The following is a 20,591-nucleotide window of genomic DNA, read 5'->3' as shown; positions in this document are numbered from 1 at the left end:
GGCAGCAGCTTCGGAATGGATATGTGTGTCACTTGCACTGTTCTCGTATGCTGCTGCTTTTGTATTAAGCTTAAACCACCTCTATATTGTAAACGTCTCTATTTTCGTCTCTAACTTACCCATACATGTTTAAAGCATCGATTTACTCGTTCAAATTTCAAGGTTTTTCAAAAACGCGAGACGCCATTAACAAAAAATACAAACCTTAAAAATTAAATGTAAAAATATTAGGTCCATTTTGATTCTAACAGTGAAGATTTGAGCTTAACACAATTTGTTTTCTACTTATAATATTATATTTCAATTAGGTTTTTGAGAGTAAAAGATTGATAGGAGTATAAAGGAGTCAAAAGAAAAAAAATTGCAAACAATGTAGTCAAAAGATTAAATTGAGTAAAATGCAAGTTAAAGGACTAAATTGAATAATAATATTTTTATAAAAAAGAAAATAGGAATTGAAGTTACATAGGTATTCTATAATGGTAGGAGTAGTGGTGTGCGAAGAGATTTGATCCGAAAATTCGATTATTCGATTCATTTTTTGATTTTCAGATAATTAAGATCATATATCAAAAAAAATTCGGATAATTAGATCAGATGCGGTACGTATAAATTCCAATTTTGGATTATCTGAAAATCCAAAAATGGGCTTTTAGATTTTAAATAGTATTTAACCCAATAAATGAGTAACACAATAACCCATTAAAGCTCTAATCCAATAAAAATTATGATATTTAATTACTTATAGTGTGTGAGTAATTAAATATATATAAAATACAATAGAGTTATCAAATAAGTTACATTATTCGGATCTGGATATCCATATATCCGATCCAGAAATTAAGGTATCTGATTTTTTTAGATCGGATGCGGATCACTATTGTAGGTATTCGAAATTTTTGGATCGGATCGACTCTGATATCTAAATTTGCACATCCCTATTTAAGAAAACATGTAGTTCAAATTTGGTCAAAAATGTACTTAAAATGAAGGATAAATTAAGAACTAAATAAAGCATGCAAAGTCGAAGGACTAAATTGAAAATATAAAATTTAATATTAAAAAAGCGGAATCAAAAGTACTGATTATATGATGGTCTAGGAGCACGTGGTTCAAATTTGATAAAAAAATTAACTTAAAATTAAGGATGAATAAGAAGAATAAGAAATTAAAGACCAAATTGTAATTATGTTAAAATATTATCCAAATTTTTGATTTTTCGAATTATTCAAATTTTTGAAATTTAAATTTGACTCAAACTTGAAAATTAACTTAATAATTTATTTTGATTCAAATAACTTAAAATTAAAAATATTTAAATTGATTCAAGTTTTACTCATACTTGTAGTGGGTGAGCTGATTGTTTTGTGATCAAATGACTTTGATTTGTTTTGGTGTGATGTGGATTTCGACTGTGAGCTGCTGTTGTATTTACTATTTACTGCTCTCCCTTTATGGTAATTCCAGGAGATAATAAATTAAGGAACATTCCCATAGCAAGTAAATTAAGACTAAAGAAAAACATAATTTTATTTCAGGACGTAGCAAATTCCAGGATTTACTAAGCCAATTTATTTTAGATACTTGGCATTTGCAAAGGCTACATTAGCAGCATAAGAGAGCGCCTTCACTCAATCTTCGTTGTTCATCACAGCAGCCTCGTTCTGCTCTCCACCTTTGTACCCTCCATGGCCAACTTTGTATCCTCCATGTCCACCTTTGTACCCTCCATGTCCACCTTTGTACCCTCCATGTCCACCTTTGTACCCTCCATGTCCACCTTTGTACCCTCCATGTCCACCTTTGTACCCTCCATGGCCACCACCGTTACTTCCACGTCCACCACTGTAACTTCCATGTCCACCGTAACCGTACCTCTTGTCATCTCCAAGCTCAGCGTCAGTTGTTTCAGTAGCCACATCACCTGCAAAACCAAATCCATATACGCCAATTTATGTTAGAAATAAATAGAATATAAATGTTCTACTGTGTCCCATATTATATATTTCAACTGCACGCAATACGATTGAGAGCTTAGATAAATAAATAAATAAGAAGCTATGGTAGTTGCTGACCGTTGTCCATTTCAGTGGTAGTTTGAGCTGCCACTTCCGAAGCAATGAGAAGAACAACGGCTGATATAAATAAGAGCAAGGAGAAGGAAACTCTTTGGAATGGAACCCATAATTGATTTCTTTCTTATGATACACAGAGTACTTGAAGAAGGTGAGATGCTTAAAATAAGGCATTCTCTATCTCTATTTATAGACAACTAATATTAAGATAAAATATATAATAGGCATGGTGAGTATTCGAACGAGTTAAGTGAAATAATTTTCAGTTAGTCGAATTGATGAGTCTTATTTTAGGATTCAAATTTTATTTGACATTTTTTAGTCGAGTTGAGTCTATAAAATTTGAGTCGAGTCGAGTCGAGTTTTTGAGTTTATGTTCAAATTTAATTGTAAATATTTACAATGTTATTTTGTAAATTGATTCAATTTAATTATTTTCTTTAACCATATATATATATATATATATCTTCATATTTTTTTCACATTGTAGCATTGTTTAATAAATCAAATCTCATCTACAATTATAAAATATACTCGTATTTTTTTAAAGAATGTACTATTAAGGAAAAATATGGAAGAGGAATCTAAGAACTTATAAGAAGAAAGAACTTATAAAAAAATTACAATAAAAAATCAAATTGAATAATATAAAAATTGATAGACTAGATTATAAAAAGAGTAAATTTGTTGTTAAAAATAAAATTGAAGATATATAGATATTATGTAGTGTTAGAGGAATGTGTGATTTAAATTTGGTCAAAATGAACTTAAAATAATAGAGGAATTAAGGGTAGTAGGAATTAGGGATGATTATTTAAGTTAATCGAGTTTATTCGAGTTATATTTTTTGAGTTAGTCAAGTTGAAGAGTCATATGTTAACATTAATTTTTTTTTGAGTAAAACGGAATGTATAAAACTCGAATCGACATAATTTTTCAAATCAAATTGAATTTTATTCGCCCTTTATCAATCATAGTAAAAGATATCTTTTTTCATAATAAATAACTTTATATTCACATATATCTATAATTAATGAATTGTATTATGTGATTTTAGTACATTTATATAGTTGTGCTATATTTATGTTCTTTTTTCTTATAATTGTTATCTTAATTTATTTTATATTTTTAAAGTTTATTTTGTTTAGGTTTTTCCCCCTTCATATTGTGAGGTCTTTATGTGTTTTGCTTGTGTTATTTTTTTTCATCATTTTCATGTTAGAATTACTGTGTAAAAGTATGATTAATTACGTGTATGTGTCATGTTTATATTATTTGTATATATTTAACCATAATAATTCATTTGAAAAGTATTTATGCATTCATTAAATATTTATATTATGCCATAATTTATCAAACTTTTTATTATTTGTTATTATTTACGATTATTCAAGTTAGAATATGTTAAAACAAAGGTTATAAAAACATTACATATCCCCGTTTCTTTGTACGCATTTTTTAAAAATATAATTTTATAATATTAGATTTTGCATTTAATAATTTGTTTTAAATATTTAAAGACATGCATGTATTTAATAAAAAGCTGCAGTTAAAACCCATTCAAACTTTCTAAAAGCAAATGCATTGCTTTGTATTTCAATGTTCTGCATTAAGGAAGAAATTAGCATAATTTTAATATGTAAGAAGAATGGCTATAGGAAGAAATTAGGGAATGAGAAAAGCATAATTTTATTAATTTATTCTTCTTCTGCATTAAGGAAACAGTTTAATATTACTATGGCTGTGGGTTGGTTATTAGTTGAGGGGGCCCAATCAAGTTATGTTGTTTCTGAATAATGGTAAAAGTTTCAATAAACTAAAATACGCTCGGCCTCACTCAAATTTGTATCTTTCCATTAATATATTGTTGCCAAGTCGATTTCCAAGGTTTTTATTTAAAAAAAATTAAATCCATGCATCCATATACCACTTAATAATTTTCTACAACCACAATTTTATATAAAATATTTTTTCATCCAAATATTAAGTAAAACAAAATCTAATATTTATTAGTTTTAAATTTATGAAAGTTTAATAATATATTAATATTTAAAAATAAAAATATTTGTTATTAAAATAAATAAAATAGAAATAATATTAGAATATGATTCATGATTTTTTATAGGTTAAGATTCACTTACACAATGTAAAACTCTTTTAGTATTACACAAATTTAATTCCGTTGGATGAGTGAAAATAGATGTCTGAGATTAAATCATTATTTTTTTTTCTAGTGAATATCTTCTCATTTTTTATTATTAATCTCAACCATATGTTTTCACTCATCTATCATATTTATTTATTCATTTATAATAGCATGCTTCTTTTACTTTAAATTTTATTGTAGTATCATTTGAATAACATTGTTTATATAAACAAATAAATTATAAAATGATCTTGCACATTCAAAATAAAATTATAAATGTAGAGTAAAAAATGACATAATAACAAAATTTTATTGGCATTTGTTTGGTTTTTTAATTACGTACTTAACGTTATCATGCCATGTCAGAAAAATATTAATATATAATTGATCGTCTAAAAAATATTTTTTAAATAAAATATTATAGTTAAAATTATATAAAAAACACTTTAAAGTCGCATTTTAAAAAAGTGACAAGCTTTAAATGTTTTTTTTTTAAACCATTATGCCTAAAAAAATAGCCCTCAAAATTTTCTCCATTCCTTTCGTTTTTATCAGTTTCCTCTCAAAATCTCCACCTTTCTTCACGTCCAAGTGGACGTTCCATGTTGTTACTGCCATTGACACTCCTTTGTTCATCAACTACTTTGTAATCAAAACAAAGTCAAATGCATAAACCTTTTGATCCACCACAATTGACCGTCCGATGAAACCCCTCTTCAACTATGTTCAAAACTTCTACCCAAACCTCGTCACTCGAAAAGTCACCGACCGTCTGTTCTTTAGTGGGTTTTTCCCCCTTCTGGTTTTGCTATTTTTGTAGGTTTATGAATTACGAGTGGAATACTTGTTTGGTATTTTCAATGTTCACTGTTAACGAGATGTAGTTGAGGTTATTTGTTGATGATGATGGTGAGGTGCACTGGTTTCAAGAATTAGTTGATTTGTTATGTTTAAGCAATGCATTGATCTTGAGCTGACAATTAGGGTCCAATTTAAGTAATTCCATGAGATAATAAATTAAGAAACATTCCCATACCAAGCAAATTAAGACTAAATAAATGCATAATTTTATTAATTTATACTTCCTCTGTATGAAGCATTTTATTTTAGATACGTGCCATTTGAAAAGGCTGCATTACCAGAGGAGCACCTTCACTCACTCTTCATTGTTCATCTCAGCCGCCTCGTAACCTCCATGTCCACCATATCCTCCACGTCCACCACCGTAACTTACACGTCCAACATAACCGTACCTCTTGTCATCTCCAAGTTCAGCGTCAGTTGTTTCAGTAGCCACCTCACCTGCAAAACCAATATCCATACACGCCATCTTATGTTAGAAATAAATAGAATATAAATGTTCTACTCGGTCCCATTTTATATATTTCAACTGCATGCAATACGATTGAGAGCTTAGATAAATAAATAAATTATTTTATGCTTACGTAATAAATAATTTTTATATTAATATTTATATAACCAAAGGAGGCATTAATATTTAAGAGTCCTTCCATTAAATTAACATATGTTGCATAATACATTTACTTATTTTCAAGCTCAAAGTAGTAGTACTTCGAGTGAAAAGTATTAAAAATTATTATTTTTATTAATCTATGATAAGTTTAAAACAATATCTATTCAAAGATATAACTCTCAATCATTTGACATAGAACGTTCACACCCCTACAATTTATGATGCTCGAATCCGAGACCTCAAAGAATAACAACTCCTTGAATACCAAAATCACTTGATTCATAAATAATTTAACATAAATCTAAAAATGAGAACATAAGTTTTTAATTTTTACCCTTAAAAATGATCCATTTTAATTAATGTCATGATTTTCATGCTAGCAAGAGAGAAACGAGTTGTTGTGGCAGATGTGATTGGTGGTGAGGATGCAGGTGATTTTGGTTGGTCGTCGGCTTTTAGTAGAGCGTTACTTGACCGTGAATGGGCCATGGTAGATACTATGAAGGCGTTATTCCAGGATTGTAAGGTGGTGGAGGGCATAAATGATAGGATTGTATGGAAACATGACAAAGATGAATATTTTTTAGTTAAGAAATTATCCCAACTAATTATTGATGCAAATGTGGAGGATTCAGATTCTGACTTTAACAAGGTATGGAAATTGCTCATCCCTCCAAAGGTAAAAAATTCCTTTGGATGTTGAAAAGTTGTAGAGTGCCAACAAAAGTTTTCATCAAGAACTAGGGTATTAAAGTGGAAGGGATTGAGTGCTCTTGTTTCTGGTGTGATATTGTTTTGGAGGATGTTGATCACCTTTTTGTGGGCTGCAATTTCTCAAGATGTTTGTGGAACTCCTTCGCCAAGTGGTGGAACTTACCTCGGGGAGTTTTGAATGATATTGATAGCTTGTTTGACTGGATTTTTACAGTTCCTCTCTATTGCAAGGTAAAACAATTATGCTTGGTAGCCTTTGTGGGTGTGTTGTGGAGTATTTGGTTAGGGTGTAATGAGTACGTGTTTGAAGGCAAACGCAACTCTGTGGAGGATTTGTTATTTTTTACAAAGATTCGTGCCTTGATTTAGTTGAAGGCAATCAAAGGTAACCTTCTCATTATCGAGGAGGCGTGGTGGACAAATCCGAGTTTCTGCATTGTTCCTCATGCTATTTCTTTTTGTTACAAGCATCTCTCAAGGGGAGACGTATGGATCTTCACAGTGTCTAGTGTGGTTAAGGTGGGATTTAGTGGTTGTAGTGGGGTTTTCAAATCCTCATCTGGTGCAATAAGGGTAATTTTCTCTTTCCCGGGACTGGCCAATATCGTTGGTGGTTCTGATGTCCTTGCAATAAAGTTAGCATTATCCATTGTCGAAGAAACCAATTTTTGGGAGATGAAGTGCTTGGTTGTGGACTCTCCCTCTAAAGTTACTTTGATTTGGATTAGTAACCCCCTCTCTTGCCCAACATCTTTGTAGTTCATGTTTAGAGAGATTGATGTCAAATTAAGCTGTTTGAATTATGTCAAATTCAGTTCATTGTCCTCAAATTTGTCGTCACTGGTGGACTGACTGGCTTTCTTGGGTTTAGTTAGGTCTGAATCGTTTAAAGTTTGGTGATGATTGATAAGTTACTTGCTCTTTCCTTGTTCAAACATGTGCTTGGTGGTAGTGGAGTCACTTAGGCGGTTGCTTCTCGGTTATGGCATTTGCTCCTCTGGGTCAAAGTTCATAGTTTAAGGGTACTATTTTTTCGGTTTGTTTTGTTTATTTTTGGCATGCTCTAGTTGTTTGTTATGCTTTGTTTAAATTTTATGCGTGTAGGTGGCATGTTTCTGTCTGGTTTGGTGCAATGTGTTTTTCAGTTGGTCGACTATTGTATCAAATTTTATGTTTGTGTCCAGTCTTTGCTCACTTCGTTGTGTTTTTTCGTGTCTTGGTGTTTTATACTCTTTTCCCTCATTAGGTTTAGGAGGGTTTTTCATGAGGCGTTACACCAAGTAAATTCATATTAATAAAATTTTGTTTGCCAATAAAAAATGGTACGTAAAGAACATCGCTTTATATAGCACGCAATTAGGAATAAAGAAAAAGCACAATTCTATTAATTTATACTTCCTCTTTAGTAAGAAAGTAGTTTAATTTAGGACATAGCCAACAGTAGGATTTGTTGTACATATATATACATATACATATACATGTGCCAATTTATTTATTTAAGATACATGCACTCCAAGAAGACTGCATTTTATTGTGAGGATCGGCGTGAGTTTCCACATCAACCGCCTCACTGGCGTAAGAGCAACACCTCTGGCAACCTTTTCCGTAAGAACGGCAATAGCCATAGACACAACCTCTTCCATAACCACCACGTCCACGATATCCACCGTCGCGTCCTCTGTATCCTCCATTCCCACCGCGCCCTCTGTATCCTCCACGTCCACCGTATCCTTCGTACCCTTCCTTACCATATTCTAGCCCACCCTCGGTTGTTTCAGTAGTCACCTCAAATGCAAAATCAATAATCATATTCAACATTTATGTTAAAATAAAAATGTTCCACACCACTTGTTCATATGTATATTTCATTTCATTTCATGCAATAAAATGAAGCTGACCATTGTTCTTTTCGGTGGTAGTTTCATCAAGGTCTCGAGCTGCTACTTTCGAAATAATGAGAAGAAGAAGAGCAAATAAAAGAGCAAGGAGAATGAAACTCTTGGAAATGAAACCCATACCTGATTTTTTTCTTACGAAACAGAAAGTATTCGAACAAGTGAAGATGCTTAAACCAAGGCCTTGTGTGTTGGAAAATTCAATGGAAAAGTTAAAATTGGTGGCCAATTTTCGGTGGATTTTGGAAGCCAAAATTGGTGGGAATTTTCGGTGGATTTTGGAGGCCACTTTCGGTGGCAGCAACAAATTATCAAAATTAAGCTGAATTTTTTGACAATTTGGTAATGATAAAATCACACATTTAGTCATTGTAGTTTAGAATATTTACAAGATTAGTCCTTAAGCTTCAACTATAAATATCCTAACTCATTTAGCTTCAAAATTATCCCAAATCATTTCTTTCTCCCAATACTAGAGAACTTTCTTGTGAGTAGTGAGTGTTTTGTAAACACCTGTAAATTTTCTCTTCAGTAAAAGATCTGCAGTAGTCCGGAGACGTAGACATAATTGGTTGAACTCCGTTATCAATTTCGGGTATTATTTTTCCGCTTTTATTTCGCATTCTCACTAATCTGGTTATAGGAAAATTACTCGTTCTCATTTTATTTTCCAACAACTGGTATCAGAGCTTTTGGTTGTGAATTTTGTCAATTTTTCTATGAGGTTACAATTCACGTGAATAGTGAAATTTGGTCGGCGATACGAGCTTGTCGATGGAGGTGTTCTAATACACGATGATTCGCAAAAATTGTTAGAAACGATCCAAAAGAAGCCAGATTCGAGTGGAAGCGATGGCATTGAGAAACAATGTTGATGAGCTAAAGAGGGAGCTGCTCATATGCAAGGGAGCAATGAGTGAATAAGATGCGCTCAAGACCTTCTTGGAATGATTTAAACCAGGGGCGATCCTCAGGGGAGAGCAAGGAGATGCCCAAAGACTTTTAGAGGCCATAGCTGTAGCAGGAAAACTGACTGAACTTGTAGGTGACAAGCCAAGTAGCGATGTGTCGTCCAGACCCATGCCCAGAGATAGTGGCAACAGTGAAGGAGACCGGGAAAATGTGCAGCAGGGAGATGGTAGAGAAAGCTCTTCAAATGGCCAAGGAGAGCCATCGACTATTCGTAGCCAAGGAATGCTATCGGGAAAGAATGACAAGGCTAAGTCCGGGGCAAAAAAGAAGGTGAGCAAGGAAAAACTTAAGTGTTACTTCTGTGATGGTCCTCATTTGATCAGAGGATGTTTCGAGAAGCGTCGCCTTACAACCATCATGAAGAGGATGAGAGAAGGAGAAGTAGCGGAAATTGACGCGGTCACAAGTATTAAAGCTACCAAGCCAGGAAAAATACTTGGTCCGATTAAGGGGATCAATACGGCCAAGCAAGGATCGAGACGAGGCAAGGCTGTTGATGTTGAAGGAGCCGAACCCAGAAGAAAACGTGACGAGACTGCAGGTGTCAAAGCAGTCGAGCACAATAAAGGACTTGATGTGATGTCAAGAGATAAAGTTGTCAAGCCGAGGGTGCAAAGTAAGCAAAGTCTGCTCATAGTATGCTAGGATGGAGGCGTGGTCCAAGTTGAGGCGTCTCAGGCATAAAAGGACACTTAAGGAGTATGTGAGTCGATTCAGAAAACTCATGCTCAAAGTCCCAAGTTTGACTGAAGAAGATGAATTCTTCACCTTCATGTTCGGATTGAAGCCAAGGGCGAAGAGAGTGTTGGAGTGAAGGGAAGTCAAGGAGTTGTCTAAAGCCTTGACAACCGCTGAGTCCATCAAAGATTTTGGAGTCAAGAAGAACAAGACTTCCAAAGTAAAGCCGAAATCCGACGGTAGCGGCAAGAGATTCCGTGATGAAGGCAAGTCAGAGGAAGAGGAATATTGTTCCTTGAGTGGCAGAGAAAATCCACTTAATGATGAACCAGATGGTGAGTCTGGGGAAGATGTGTGCAGTCTTGGCACAAGTTCGAGTGTCAAAGATGCTAAGTCGAGGGTAAGAGTCGAGTAAATGAGGGGGCGCAAACTTAAGATGCCAGAAGTGTTGCAAAATTAGCCGAGGGGAGCTGAGTCATCCAAGGTGATGGATGAGCCCAAGATCGAGTTGTCCAGAGAAGAGGACGAACCCATGATTGAAGAGGCGTTGAGAGTTGGCTCAATAAGGTTCATTTCTACCAAGGCAAGTAGAAGCCAAGTGCAAGAAGAGTTGTCCGTGTCTAAGGAGTTTGCCGAGCATTTTCGCGTAGAGAACATGGCTTCAGAGACCATCATAAGAGAAGGGTCGAAGCAAGGGCTTGCCGAAGATGTTCAAGTGAAGAACAATCCTTCAAAGACTAGTAGACAAGAGTCGAAGGAAGCCAAGACATTGAGGGACAAGGCAACCACGGAGAAACTGCCTAATAACAAGTGGGTTTACAGGGCGGTGACTACAGACAAACTGAAGTTGTGTTCAGCTTCAGTTGGCATGCTAGAATAACAAAATCAGAAATGCTGCTGCATTGATCGAGGTGTGAAGATAGATTAAAATTAGTCTTCAAGTGGGAGATTATTGGAAAAGCCAATGAAAAAGTCAAAATTGGTGGACAATTTTCGGTGGATTTTGGAAGCCAAAATTGGTGGGAATTTTTGCTGGATTTTGGGGGCCACTTTCGGTGGCAGCAACAAATTGTCAAAATTAAGCTGAAATTTTTGACAATTTAGTAATGGTAAAATCACACATTTAATCATTGTACTTTAGGGTATTTTCAAGATTAATCCTTAAGCTTTAACTATAAATACCCTAACCCGTTTAGCTTAAAAATCATCCCAAATCATTTATTTCTCCCAATACTAGAGAGTTTTCTTGTGAGTAGTGAGTGCTTTGTAAACACTTATAAATTTTCTCTCTTCAGTAAAAGATATGCAGCAGTCCGGAGACATAGGTATAATTGGCTGAACTCCGTTATCAATTTCAGGTTTTATTTTTCTGCTTTTATTTCGCATTCTCACTAATTGAGCTATAGAAAAATTACTCGTTTTCGTTTTGTTTCTCAACATTGTGTGTATCTATTTATAGCCCCCAATCGATCAGTATCCAAACAATAATATATTGGTCGACCCTGCATTGTAGTTGGGTGTTGAAGAGTAGCTAAACTATTCAATCCTATTAACTACGTTCCCATTCATGTCAACTTTGCATGAGGTAAAGAGAGCGAGAAAGAGGAACAAGACTGATTCAGTCAAGAAAGTACTTGTTGATGAGTGCCCCACCATCGTTACTTTGCATGGATATTAGGTCATTTACGTGCAAATGTGTTAAAAATGGAAGTTGGGAGCAATAAATGTAAATACCTTTTTCATCAGGGTAGGTGGACTACTTGAATTTCAAACATTACATAAATCATCCACTTTTTTTATCACATGAATCAATAAATTTCAGTATTCATTTCATTGTTAGGTTTTACCAGAGTGAAATTAAAGTTTATCTACCATGTGTGAGACCCAGATACACGTGGCTGTTTAGATCACTCACAATCTCAATTCTCAAAGTCAATGCTAATCTAATGTGTCCACCACCCATTAACTCCATGCATTCAAACAAAGATATTATTATATTATAACTTTATATTTTATCATCAGTGATGTATAATTTTATATATTATTAATAAATAGCATTATGATATATCATTAAAAATAAATTAAATAAAATTAATTTTATAATTCTATAATCATATATTCTCATCTAATTCATTCACGAGGTATAAATATATATATATATATATATATATATATATAAAAATTATTAAGTTATGTGTTATTCATAACTAGCATGTAATATTCAACGGTTTTTGACATGTGTTTCTGGGTGCAATTAATACTCCACTACCTCTTATACCCTTTATTAAATGTATCTTGTTATATTAGTACTCCATTTATTCCATTAAGTATGGATGTCTTTTATTGATTTTTTTCTTCTCGTGTTATTACATCTAATTTTATAATTGGACGAGTATTCCACCAGAGTTTTTTTTTTTGCATTTACAAGGATTCAAATTCGATATATTGCTTAAGTTTTTTATCTAGCTACTTACCACTTGAACCAACCATTATTGATGATTATTTTAAATATTTTAAACAATTAAATTTTTTAATTTTTCCTCATTATTATTTAAAATTTATTATTGATAAAAATATAAAAATATATTTTAAAAACTTTAAAACAAGTAGTTTTAAAATATTTTTTATATTTTTATCAATAATAAATTTTAAATAATAATGAGTAAAAATTAAAAAATTGACAAAAATAATAAAAAAAATAGATTTAATAGGATAGATAGAGTATATAAATAATATATTAACAAAAGAAATAATCTTTTGAAATTATAAAATTCCTCAAAATAAAATAATTTTATTTGTGATACCTTAATTAAAAGTTTTAAGGGTAAAGCACATTAAAAATCAATAAATTAAGCTTAAATGGTTGTTTAGATTATAAATTTTTTAAAAGTTACAAAAGGATCACTAAATTTATTAAATAATTATAAAATAATGATTAAATTTATCAATTTGTTACCATTGTTATTTTTTGGATCCCATTGAATTTGTTACTTATTAACTTTCTCATGGTCATTTTTTTAAACTTCAGCAATAATGATTCTAAATATTTTAAATAATTAAATTTTATAGAAGTAGATTTAAAATTATTTGGTGAAAGTTTTTATAAATATATTTTTATATGTTTAATAATAATAAACTTTTAAGTAATAAAATAACTCATCAAGTGGTCTTTGTAGTCAAAGGGAGTGTTGCTATCCTTAAGGTCTTGAGTTCGAGCAATTGTGTCTACAAAGTGTTTGTTATCAATAATTAAGAAATATTCTGAATAATCCTCGTACTATTCAAAAAATAATAATTAAAAGTTATAATTAAAAAATTGATCACAAAAAATAGGACGAAAGAATAATAACATTGCATTTGTACTTTTATAATATTTTTTAAATTTATTGACTATTTTATAATTTTTAAAATTTCGGTGTAAAAACATCCGGTATAGTTTGGTGACTTTGGTCTAAATTTTAAATGTTTGTTTTGTTCTTTCAAAGATGGTAGTTTCTGATCTGGTTATATCTATTGTTAGATGTGATGTTCCTTCCAAAGTTATAAGCTTATGATTTGAGTAAATCTACCGTCGTTCAATCTTCTCATGAAGATTTGAACTGCAAATCCCTTTTTTTACACCTCTGTTAATCAATCTCTTCACTATTTTCCACGCGTTGAGAAAAATGGTAAAATTCTTGTTAATCATCCTAAATAGGTTATTACTGAGGGATCTTCCCAATGGAAAATGCGGTTTTTGGTAGGTTTATTGGAAAGTCTCATAGTCTCAGCTTGTTTTAGTCCATTGCAAATAGGGTTTGGGGTCGTGAAGGCTCTAATGATTTTTTTTTAATAAGGTAAAGTAATTATAAAGTAGTATTATTTTAGAATTTTTTTACTCTCAAACATGGATTCTTTAGAAAGAACAATGCTCCTTTAAGATGATCGGTGAATATTACTTTTAGTCTATGGCCTTTTAGTCTTGATTTGAATAAGCTGAGGGATATACCTCTAGAGTTGTATTCTCAAAGGAATCTTAGTTATTTTATTCGATCTATACTTCCTCGTACATGTCTACATGAAGGAAGCATTTTCATTTAGGACGTATAGCAAATTGTAAGATTTGCCATGCCAATTTATTTAGATACACCATACATGCCTAAAGGCTAACATTAGTTGTGAGGATCGGCATGAGTTTCAGCGTCGACCGCTTCACCCGCGTAAGAGCAGCACCGTTTGCAACCACCTCCGTGATAACTCGGACGACAGCATCCGTGGTAGCAGCCTCCTCCGTGATGTCCATGTCCACCGTGTCCTCCGTACCCACCATACCCTCCGTGATCTCCTTGACCTCCATGTCCAACATGTCCTCCATACCCGCCATATCCTCTGTGATCTCCATGCCCACCGTTATAACCACCACGTCCATCGTATCCGATGTGCCCGTACTTGGCATCTTCTACCTCAGCCTCGGTGGTAGTTTCAGCAAGGCCTCTAGCTGCCACCTGAGAAGAAATGAGAAGAATAACAACAGCTAAAAGAGAAAGGAGAAGGAAGCTCTTGGAGATGGAACCCATATTTGATTTTCTTTCTTGTTGATGCTTAAAACAAATGCACCCTCCTTTCTCATTTATAGGCCTCGATATCCAAAGGATTGTGTCATTGATTATCTGTAATGTAGCAGTCGACCCCACTAGGTAGTTGGCTGTTGGAGATTGAACAAACTATTCCGATCGTATTATATTTCAAGAAAAATGCGTGAAGACAAAGATACTTGGAGAGTAGGGCATTTACGTGGAAAATGGAAGTTTAGAGCAATAAATGTCAAGTGATTTCATGTGGCCTGGCCTTCTAGCAGTGGCTAAACTCTTATCCAAACTTTGAATTTTAGGAGACTCTTTTCAATGTGAGTTTAAATGGCTAACGTGGTTCTTTACTTCACTCAATCTCCAAGTCAAATATCTCCGCTTACTAGCAGTAACTTAGATATATATTTATATATAATTATAACATTAATTTTTTTTTCAAATATTTTTATAATGTGATATCATTTGATATTTAGTAATATATAAAATTATAAGTATGATAATTTGATATTTACTTAATAGACAAAATAATATTAGATTTAAAAAAAATCGAGATTAGATCGGATCGAATCAGATTTTATAAAAAAATGAGGTAAAGTTAAGTTAGGGTTTAGTGTAAAAATCTTCGACTTGACCTAACTCAAGCTAATAGTTAATTTTCTTTTTATATTTAGAGATAGTTGTTATAATACTCCCCTCTCTATATTTTTATATATATTTAAGTTGAATCAAATATAATTTTTTACTTCAAAAATTTGAATAGAATTTCAAATCAAATGAGACCTTCCTAAACTTGAGTGGAGCTTGAGTGAAGGAGTAAGCATCTATTTAGGGACGAACATAAAATTTTATATCAAGGTGTGAATCTTTAAGAAATTGTATTAGAAATTTAGGTGTGCGAAATTAAATCATCAATATAAAATAAAAAGTATCTAAATTATATGAATTTTAGGATGTAATTGTCCCCAATATTCATTCAAACTGACTCAGATCAAATTGATTGAAAACTTTATATATTACCGTCGCTAAGAATTATACACTTATCATTCATCAGTAAAATAACAATAATAATAAAAAAAACAGAATAAGATTTATGTGTGATTGAGAAAGAGCATGCTTTCCAAGAAGTCAAAAGTAGATAAAATTTTATATAATTTATATTTCCTCGTATATTTCTACATTAAGGAAGCATTTCCATTTAGGACGTAAAGCAAATTGTAAGATTTGCTATGCCAGTTTATTTAGATACATCATTCGTCCCATTTCCAAACGTTATTTTAGTTTTCAGGATCGGCATGAGTTTCAGAGTCCACAGCCTCGTCAGCATGGGAGCAGCCGTGGTAGCAGCCTCCTCCGTGATGTCCATGCCCATGTCCGTGGCCGTGGCCGTGGCCGTGACCGTGTTCGTGTCCGTGTCCATGTCCATCGTGTACTCCATAGCCATCACCATGTTGACCGTTATAACCTCCACGTCCATCCACTTCACCTGCAAAATCGATAACCATATTGAACATTTATGTTTCACTTTTAGAAGAAAAATAAATAAATGTATTAAGAAGCCATGCTAGCTGCTGACCATTTTTCTTTTCAGCTGTTTTTTCAGCAAGGTCTCGAGCTGCCACTTCTGAAGATATGAGAAGAAGGACGGCAGATAAAAGAGCGAGGAGAAGGAAGCTCTTGGAAATGGAACCCATATTTGATTTTCTTTCTTGTTGATGCTCAAAACAAAGGCATATATTCTCCTTCTCTATTTATAGGCCTCGACATGCATAGGGGAAAGACCCTGTAGGATTATGTCATTGATTACGTGTAATGTGGCAGTCGACCCCACGAAGTAGTTGGGTGTTGAAGACTGGACAAACTATTAAATTTTATAATATATCGGATTTCGCCACCTACGACAATGCAACCTCCAAAGTGCTTGTAAGTTGTAACTTGTTAGCCACTACATAAATATACATACATATTAATATGAAGCCAGAGAATAATAAAGTTACCTTTGTTGGTCTCTGCACCTGCGTAGGATATTTTCTATCAAATTATCACGAAACCTTCTCAGTTCGGTAAGTTTCTCTTTCATCGCATTTTCGTTTACATATCGACTGTACCGGCAGAGGAAAGATGTTAATGGGCCACTTGCACATAAAGACAAAGTTGCATTGAGATTAGGGTATTTACGTTGAAAATGGAAGTTTAGAGCAGTAAATGTTAAGTTACTTCATGTGGCCTGGCCTTCTAGAAGTGGCTTAACTCTTATCCGAAGTTTGAATTTTAGGAGCCTTCTCAAACTAAGATTAAATGGCTTGACTACTGAACGTGGTTGTTTAGGTCACTCAATCTGGAACACAAATGTCTACACTCACTAACACTTGTCAAGCAAAGATATTATATTGTATCCGATTCATAAATTGCACTTAAGTGGATTTTGACATTTGTTTTTGGGTGAAATTATTGATGTATATCTATATATATTATATGTTTGTCTCAAACTCGGTAGAAGCATCCATTAGAGATGGAAATGGTTTGCCCATGAAAGCCCAAAATATATCCAACATAATGAAACCATAAATGGATCATCGAAGCCCACTTTCTAGGAGATGATAAAAAAATTGGGTCAACATCGAATTATATGTATTTTTAATGAATAATTATCAATATATCATTGTATTTATTTAAAATTTTATAATGTTAAAAATATTAAATCATTATTTTATCATTTCAGGGAGACCAATTTCATTATCAATTTATTATTTTATAAACTTTATAGGGACTTGTATGGACCAAATTGGGGCGGGTGGATTATTTGGCCGAATAGGGCTCCTAACTTTTAATTTTAGATCTACGGCAATTACAACAGTGCTCATGGGCGTGACGAGTGACAATAAAAAATATTTTTTAAATTTTTTTAAAAGAAAAAGTAAAAAAATATTTTAATGCCCATGGAACTTGTCATGTCGGTGTGACGAGTTCTAACGGGTATAAATTTGAATTTTTGACCCCTGGATTGACCGTTGTTCAACGGTTGATTTTTTTTTTTAATTTCAATGGAACTCGTCAGATTGGCGTGACTAGTTCCAACGGCTATTTGAAAAAACTAGTCGTTGGGTAGAGTAGTATAAATAGAGATTTGGGTTGGATTCATTTTTCACTTGTAATCAAACATTCTATTGAGAGCAAAAAACTTTTGTGTTGAAATGACCTCAAAAGAAGAAATGTTACGTCTTGATGATGTTCATATTTCGTCGATTGAGTTGACAACGGTAAATTTAATTTGTTTTATTTCATTGTAGTTTTAACGAAATGATATTTTTAATAATAATTATTTATGTAATTGTATTAAATAATTTATTTTCAAATAGTAGCGAGAAGAACGAGCCATTCGTCATCGAGGAATGACGAATGAAGAGCCACATGAGCGGATGGTGATATATCTTTCACAATCCGGATTATATGGAGCGACATTTCTTCATGGATTTAAGGTGATGTCGGCACTAATATCGGCTTTGATTGAGCATTGGAGGCCCGAAACGCATACATTTCATTACCTTGTGGTGAAGTGACCGTTGTGGAACGGTAAAAAATACTCGTCACGTCGGTGTGACGAGTTCCAACGACTATTTTAAAAATTTTAGTATAAATAAGGGTTTAGGGTGAAGATTATGATGTATGAGAAGTGACAAAACCTTGAGAATATCAAATATGTGGTCGTGGAAAAATTTTGGGATTGATTTGACTAACGATGTTTATGAGTTTCACAACACCAATTCGGAGATCGACGATTCGAATTCAAGCTATTCTTCAGATGAAGAGTGGGAAAATGAGACAATAAAGTACATAGTTGAGGAGCTTAAGAAGAATAAAATGAAAATAAAAGAGGAGAAGAAGAAGAAGTATGAAGATTTACCGAAGTAGCGTAGCAAACGACTAGTTGATAGGGAAGAAAAATTAAAAGAGGTATAGAAATTGAGAAGAAGAAGATAAAGGAAGATCGAATTATAGAGAGATGTAAAAAAATAAAAAAAATGACAAATGTTCAAATATTGATTTGTATGGTTTTTGTTTATAAATGACGTTGTCTTTATTAATTAATTATTGTCTCATTAAAATTCAAAATTTTATTTATCATTAAAATGAGAAGTTATAGTTATCAAGATGATTAATTTTGAGTAAATTCTCAATTAAAAAACTTTAATGAAGTTTTAAAATTTAAATTTAAATTGTCAATTACAAATTTGTCTTCTCCATTTTCAATTAAAAACAATATTGATATTGTTCATTTGGTACCGATACTAAAGGTAAAAGAAGTATCGATATCATTTGGTAGTATCGATACTACCAGTATTTTCCAAACAGGTCAAACTCCAGAATGCAAAATAGGTACCGATACTCATGGGGTACTGATACTAATTTACATAGTAGTCTCGATACCATAAAGAGGAGTATCGATACTGTCTAGCCCAACGGTCTTAAACGACTAGATTTATTTAAAAATTACAAAGGTTCTACCGATAATCATTGAATAACTAGTGGTTTTCCAGAGATTACTCTTGATCCTTGAAAAAGAAATAAAATTTTTACTAATAGTTTGGAACTAGGGGTTTTACAGTACATAATATTTTGTAACGCCTATTTTTAGCATCTAGCTCGATATTTTAAAAGATGTGGACAATATTTTCTGTTATGACCTTCACCTCTGCACTGCCCACAAAGTCTCGGTTGACCTTACTCTCTTTGGTGATCATCCATATTAGTATGAATTCGACTAGATTCAGGTCGACCCGGTAACTTCCTAGGCCAAAACGACTGTGTACCCGATTACAACAATGAAGCATCCGAATTCAACAGGAAATTGGAAGGGCTGGTGGTAAAACTGAACAAACAACTTCCTGGATTGCGAATGGTATCTGCACCTGCGTATGGTATTTTCTATCAAATTATCACGAAACCTTCTCAGTTCGGTAAGTTTCTCTTTCATTGCATTTTCGTTTATATATTGACTGTACCGGCAAAGGAAAGATGTTAATGGGCTCATTGGACCACTTCTTTGATCATTTTTGCATTAACTATAGTCACTTGAAAACTAATTAAAATAGTATAAAATCTTCTGCAATACGATTGGATTAAAATGGATCACATCATTTAGCGTTTTTGTAATCGGGTATTATATTTTAGAGGATCCTGCGAATAAAAAGAGAAATGTTATTTGCAGGGTTTGAGGTGACGGGAGTGGCGTGTTGTTCGACGGGGACATTCGAGATGAGTTACCTATGTAATCAGTACAATCCATTTACATGCAGTGAAGCCAATAAATATGTATTCTGGGATGCTTTCCATCCCACTGAAAAGACCAACAAAATCATCTCCGATCATCTCATTCCACCTCTTTTAGCTATGTTTTCTTATTAGCATACATGTTTCATTTCTCTGCAACCACGTACTACACCTCTCTTTTTCATGCATGCTGTTCATTCATATATATAGATTCATTAATTGTAATTTCAATATCAATGTTTTCGCCTTTTTCGATCTGCTTCATTTGTAAAGAAATCTACTCATTTCTTTTGCTAAAATTTAGCAGTAACAAAAGCCTTATACAGCTATACTTGACAATTGGTACTAAGCGTGGGAACCCTACATCAGCAGTATCCTCTAATACAACCTGCGAAACAGACGGTGAATGAGAGTTATAGAGTTGGAGGCATGGTCCGTGAGAGTCAACTTGGCCATACGCTTGGAAATCCGGTTGCTCTATCGGAGAATATGTCCGGCGACAGCATACCAATCACGGATAATAACTTTATCAACCTTTTTATATACAAAATTTAACTTTGGACCCATTAAGTTACCTGAGTGTAAAAAGGAGTGTTATTCTCGCTTGACATCCCGAGTTGTGCAACTGCATGTCTGTAGGGTATGTATACATTTGTTGTCAATTGACTAAGAAAATTTTAAATAGATATTATATTATAATCTTCTCATACTAATAAAAGAAAATATTTAACTTGTATTGAACTAACTATATAAATGGGGCAAAGTCCCGGTAATCATAGTGTTCGGGGACTCGTGCTCGAT

At 33.1% G+C, this 20,591-nt stretch overlaps 3 protein-coding genes across 3 annotated transcripts; all 3 read right to left on the bottom strand.

Moving 5' to 3' along the window:
- Positions 1–1,631: 1,631 nt before the first annotated feature.
- On the bottom strand, positions 1,632–5,551 carry LOC120126848 (dormancy-associated protein 2-like). The gene is made up of 3 exons (XM_039144916.1): positions 5,382–5,551; positions 2,076–2,167; positions 1,632–1,924 (listed from the first exon to the last, which is right to left on the bottom strand). Exons 1-3 carry the CDS (start codon positions 5,549–5,551, stop codon positions 1,632–1,634), a joined length of 555 nt encoding a protein of 184 aa, XP_039000847.1.
- Positions 5,552–7,897: 2,346 nt separating this feature from the next.
- Positions 7,898–8,425, bottom strand: LOC120126846 (glycine-rich protein-like). Its single transcript, XM_039144915.1, has 2 exons — positions 8,307–8,425; positions 7,898–8,198 (listed from the first exon to the last, which is right to left on the bottom strand). The coding sequence occupies exons 1-2, from the start codon at positions 8,423–8,425 to the stop codon at positions 7,898–7,900; spliced, it is 420 nt and encodes a 139-aa protein (XP_039000846.1).
- Positions 8,426–13,955: 5,530 nt separating this feature from the next.
- Positions 13,956–16,233, bottom strand: LOC120126845 (homeotic protein female sterile-like). Its single transcript, XM_039144914.1, has 3 exons — positions 16,096–16,233; positions 15,800–16,005; positions 13,956–14,657 (listed from the first exon to the last, which is right to left on the bottom strand). The coding sequence occupies exons 1-3, from the start codon at positions 16,211–16,213 to the stop codon at positions 14,106–14,108; spliced, it is 876 nt and encodes a 291-aa protein (XP_039000845.1). The 5' UTR covers positions 16,214–16,233; the 3' UTR covers positions 13,956–14,105.
- Positions 16,234–20,591: the final 4,358 nt, after the last annotated feature.

Source organism: Hibiscus syriacus, unplaced genomic scaffold, assembly GCF_006381635.1.
Source record: "Hibiscus syriacus cultivar Baekdansim isolate YM2019G1 unplaced genomic scaffold, ASM638163v2 tig00110462_pilon, whole genome shotgun sequence".
NCBI lineage: Eukaryota > Viridiplantae > Streptophyta > Magnoliopsida > Malvales > Malvaceae > Hibiscus > Hibiscus syriacus.
Note: the sequence above shows the minus strand (reverse complement) of the source record. Positions and strands in the feature narration are given on the sequence as shown.

Bases quoted from the DNA above. Each gene is read 5' to 3' on its own strand.
- LOC120126845 (XM_039144914.1), bottom strand. From the start codon at position 16,213: ATGGGTTCCATTTCCAAGAGCTTCCTTCTCCTCGCTCTTTTATCTGCC. The intron at 16,006-16,095 runs GTCAGCAGCTAG...TCGATTTTGCAG, and splicing joins AACAGCTGAAAAGAAAAATG to GTGAAGTGGATGGACGTGGA. The intron at 14,658-15,799 runs TAAAATAACGTT...CGATCGGAATAG, and splicing joins CTCATGCCGATCCTGAAAAC to TTTGTTCAATCTCCAACAGC.
- LOC120126848 (XM_039144916.1), bottom strand. From the start codon at position 5,551: ATGGCGTGTATGGATATTGGTTTTGCAGGTGAGGTGGCTACTGAAACA. The intron at 2,168-5,381 runs GTGAGTGAAGGT...TCCATTCCAAAG, and splicing joins GCTGAGATGAACAATGAAGA to AGTTTCCTTCTCCTTGCTCT. The intron at 1,925-2,075 runs GTCAGCAACTAC...TTGGTTTTGCAG, and splicing joins TACCACTGAAATGGACAACG to GTGATGTGGCTACTGAAACA.
- LOC120126846 (XM_039144915.1), bottom strand. From the start codon at position 8,425: ATGGGTTTCATTTCCAAGAGTTTCATTCTCCTTGCTCTTTTATTTGCT. The intron at 8,199-8,306 runs TCAGCTTCATTT...TGATTTTGCATT, and splicing joins ACCACCGAAAAGAACAATGG to TGAGGTGACTACTGAAACAA.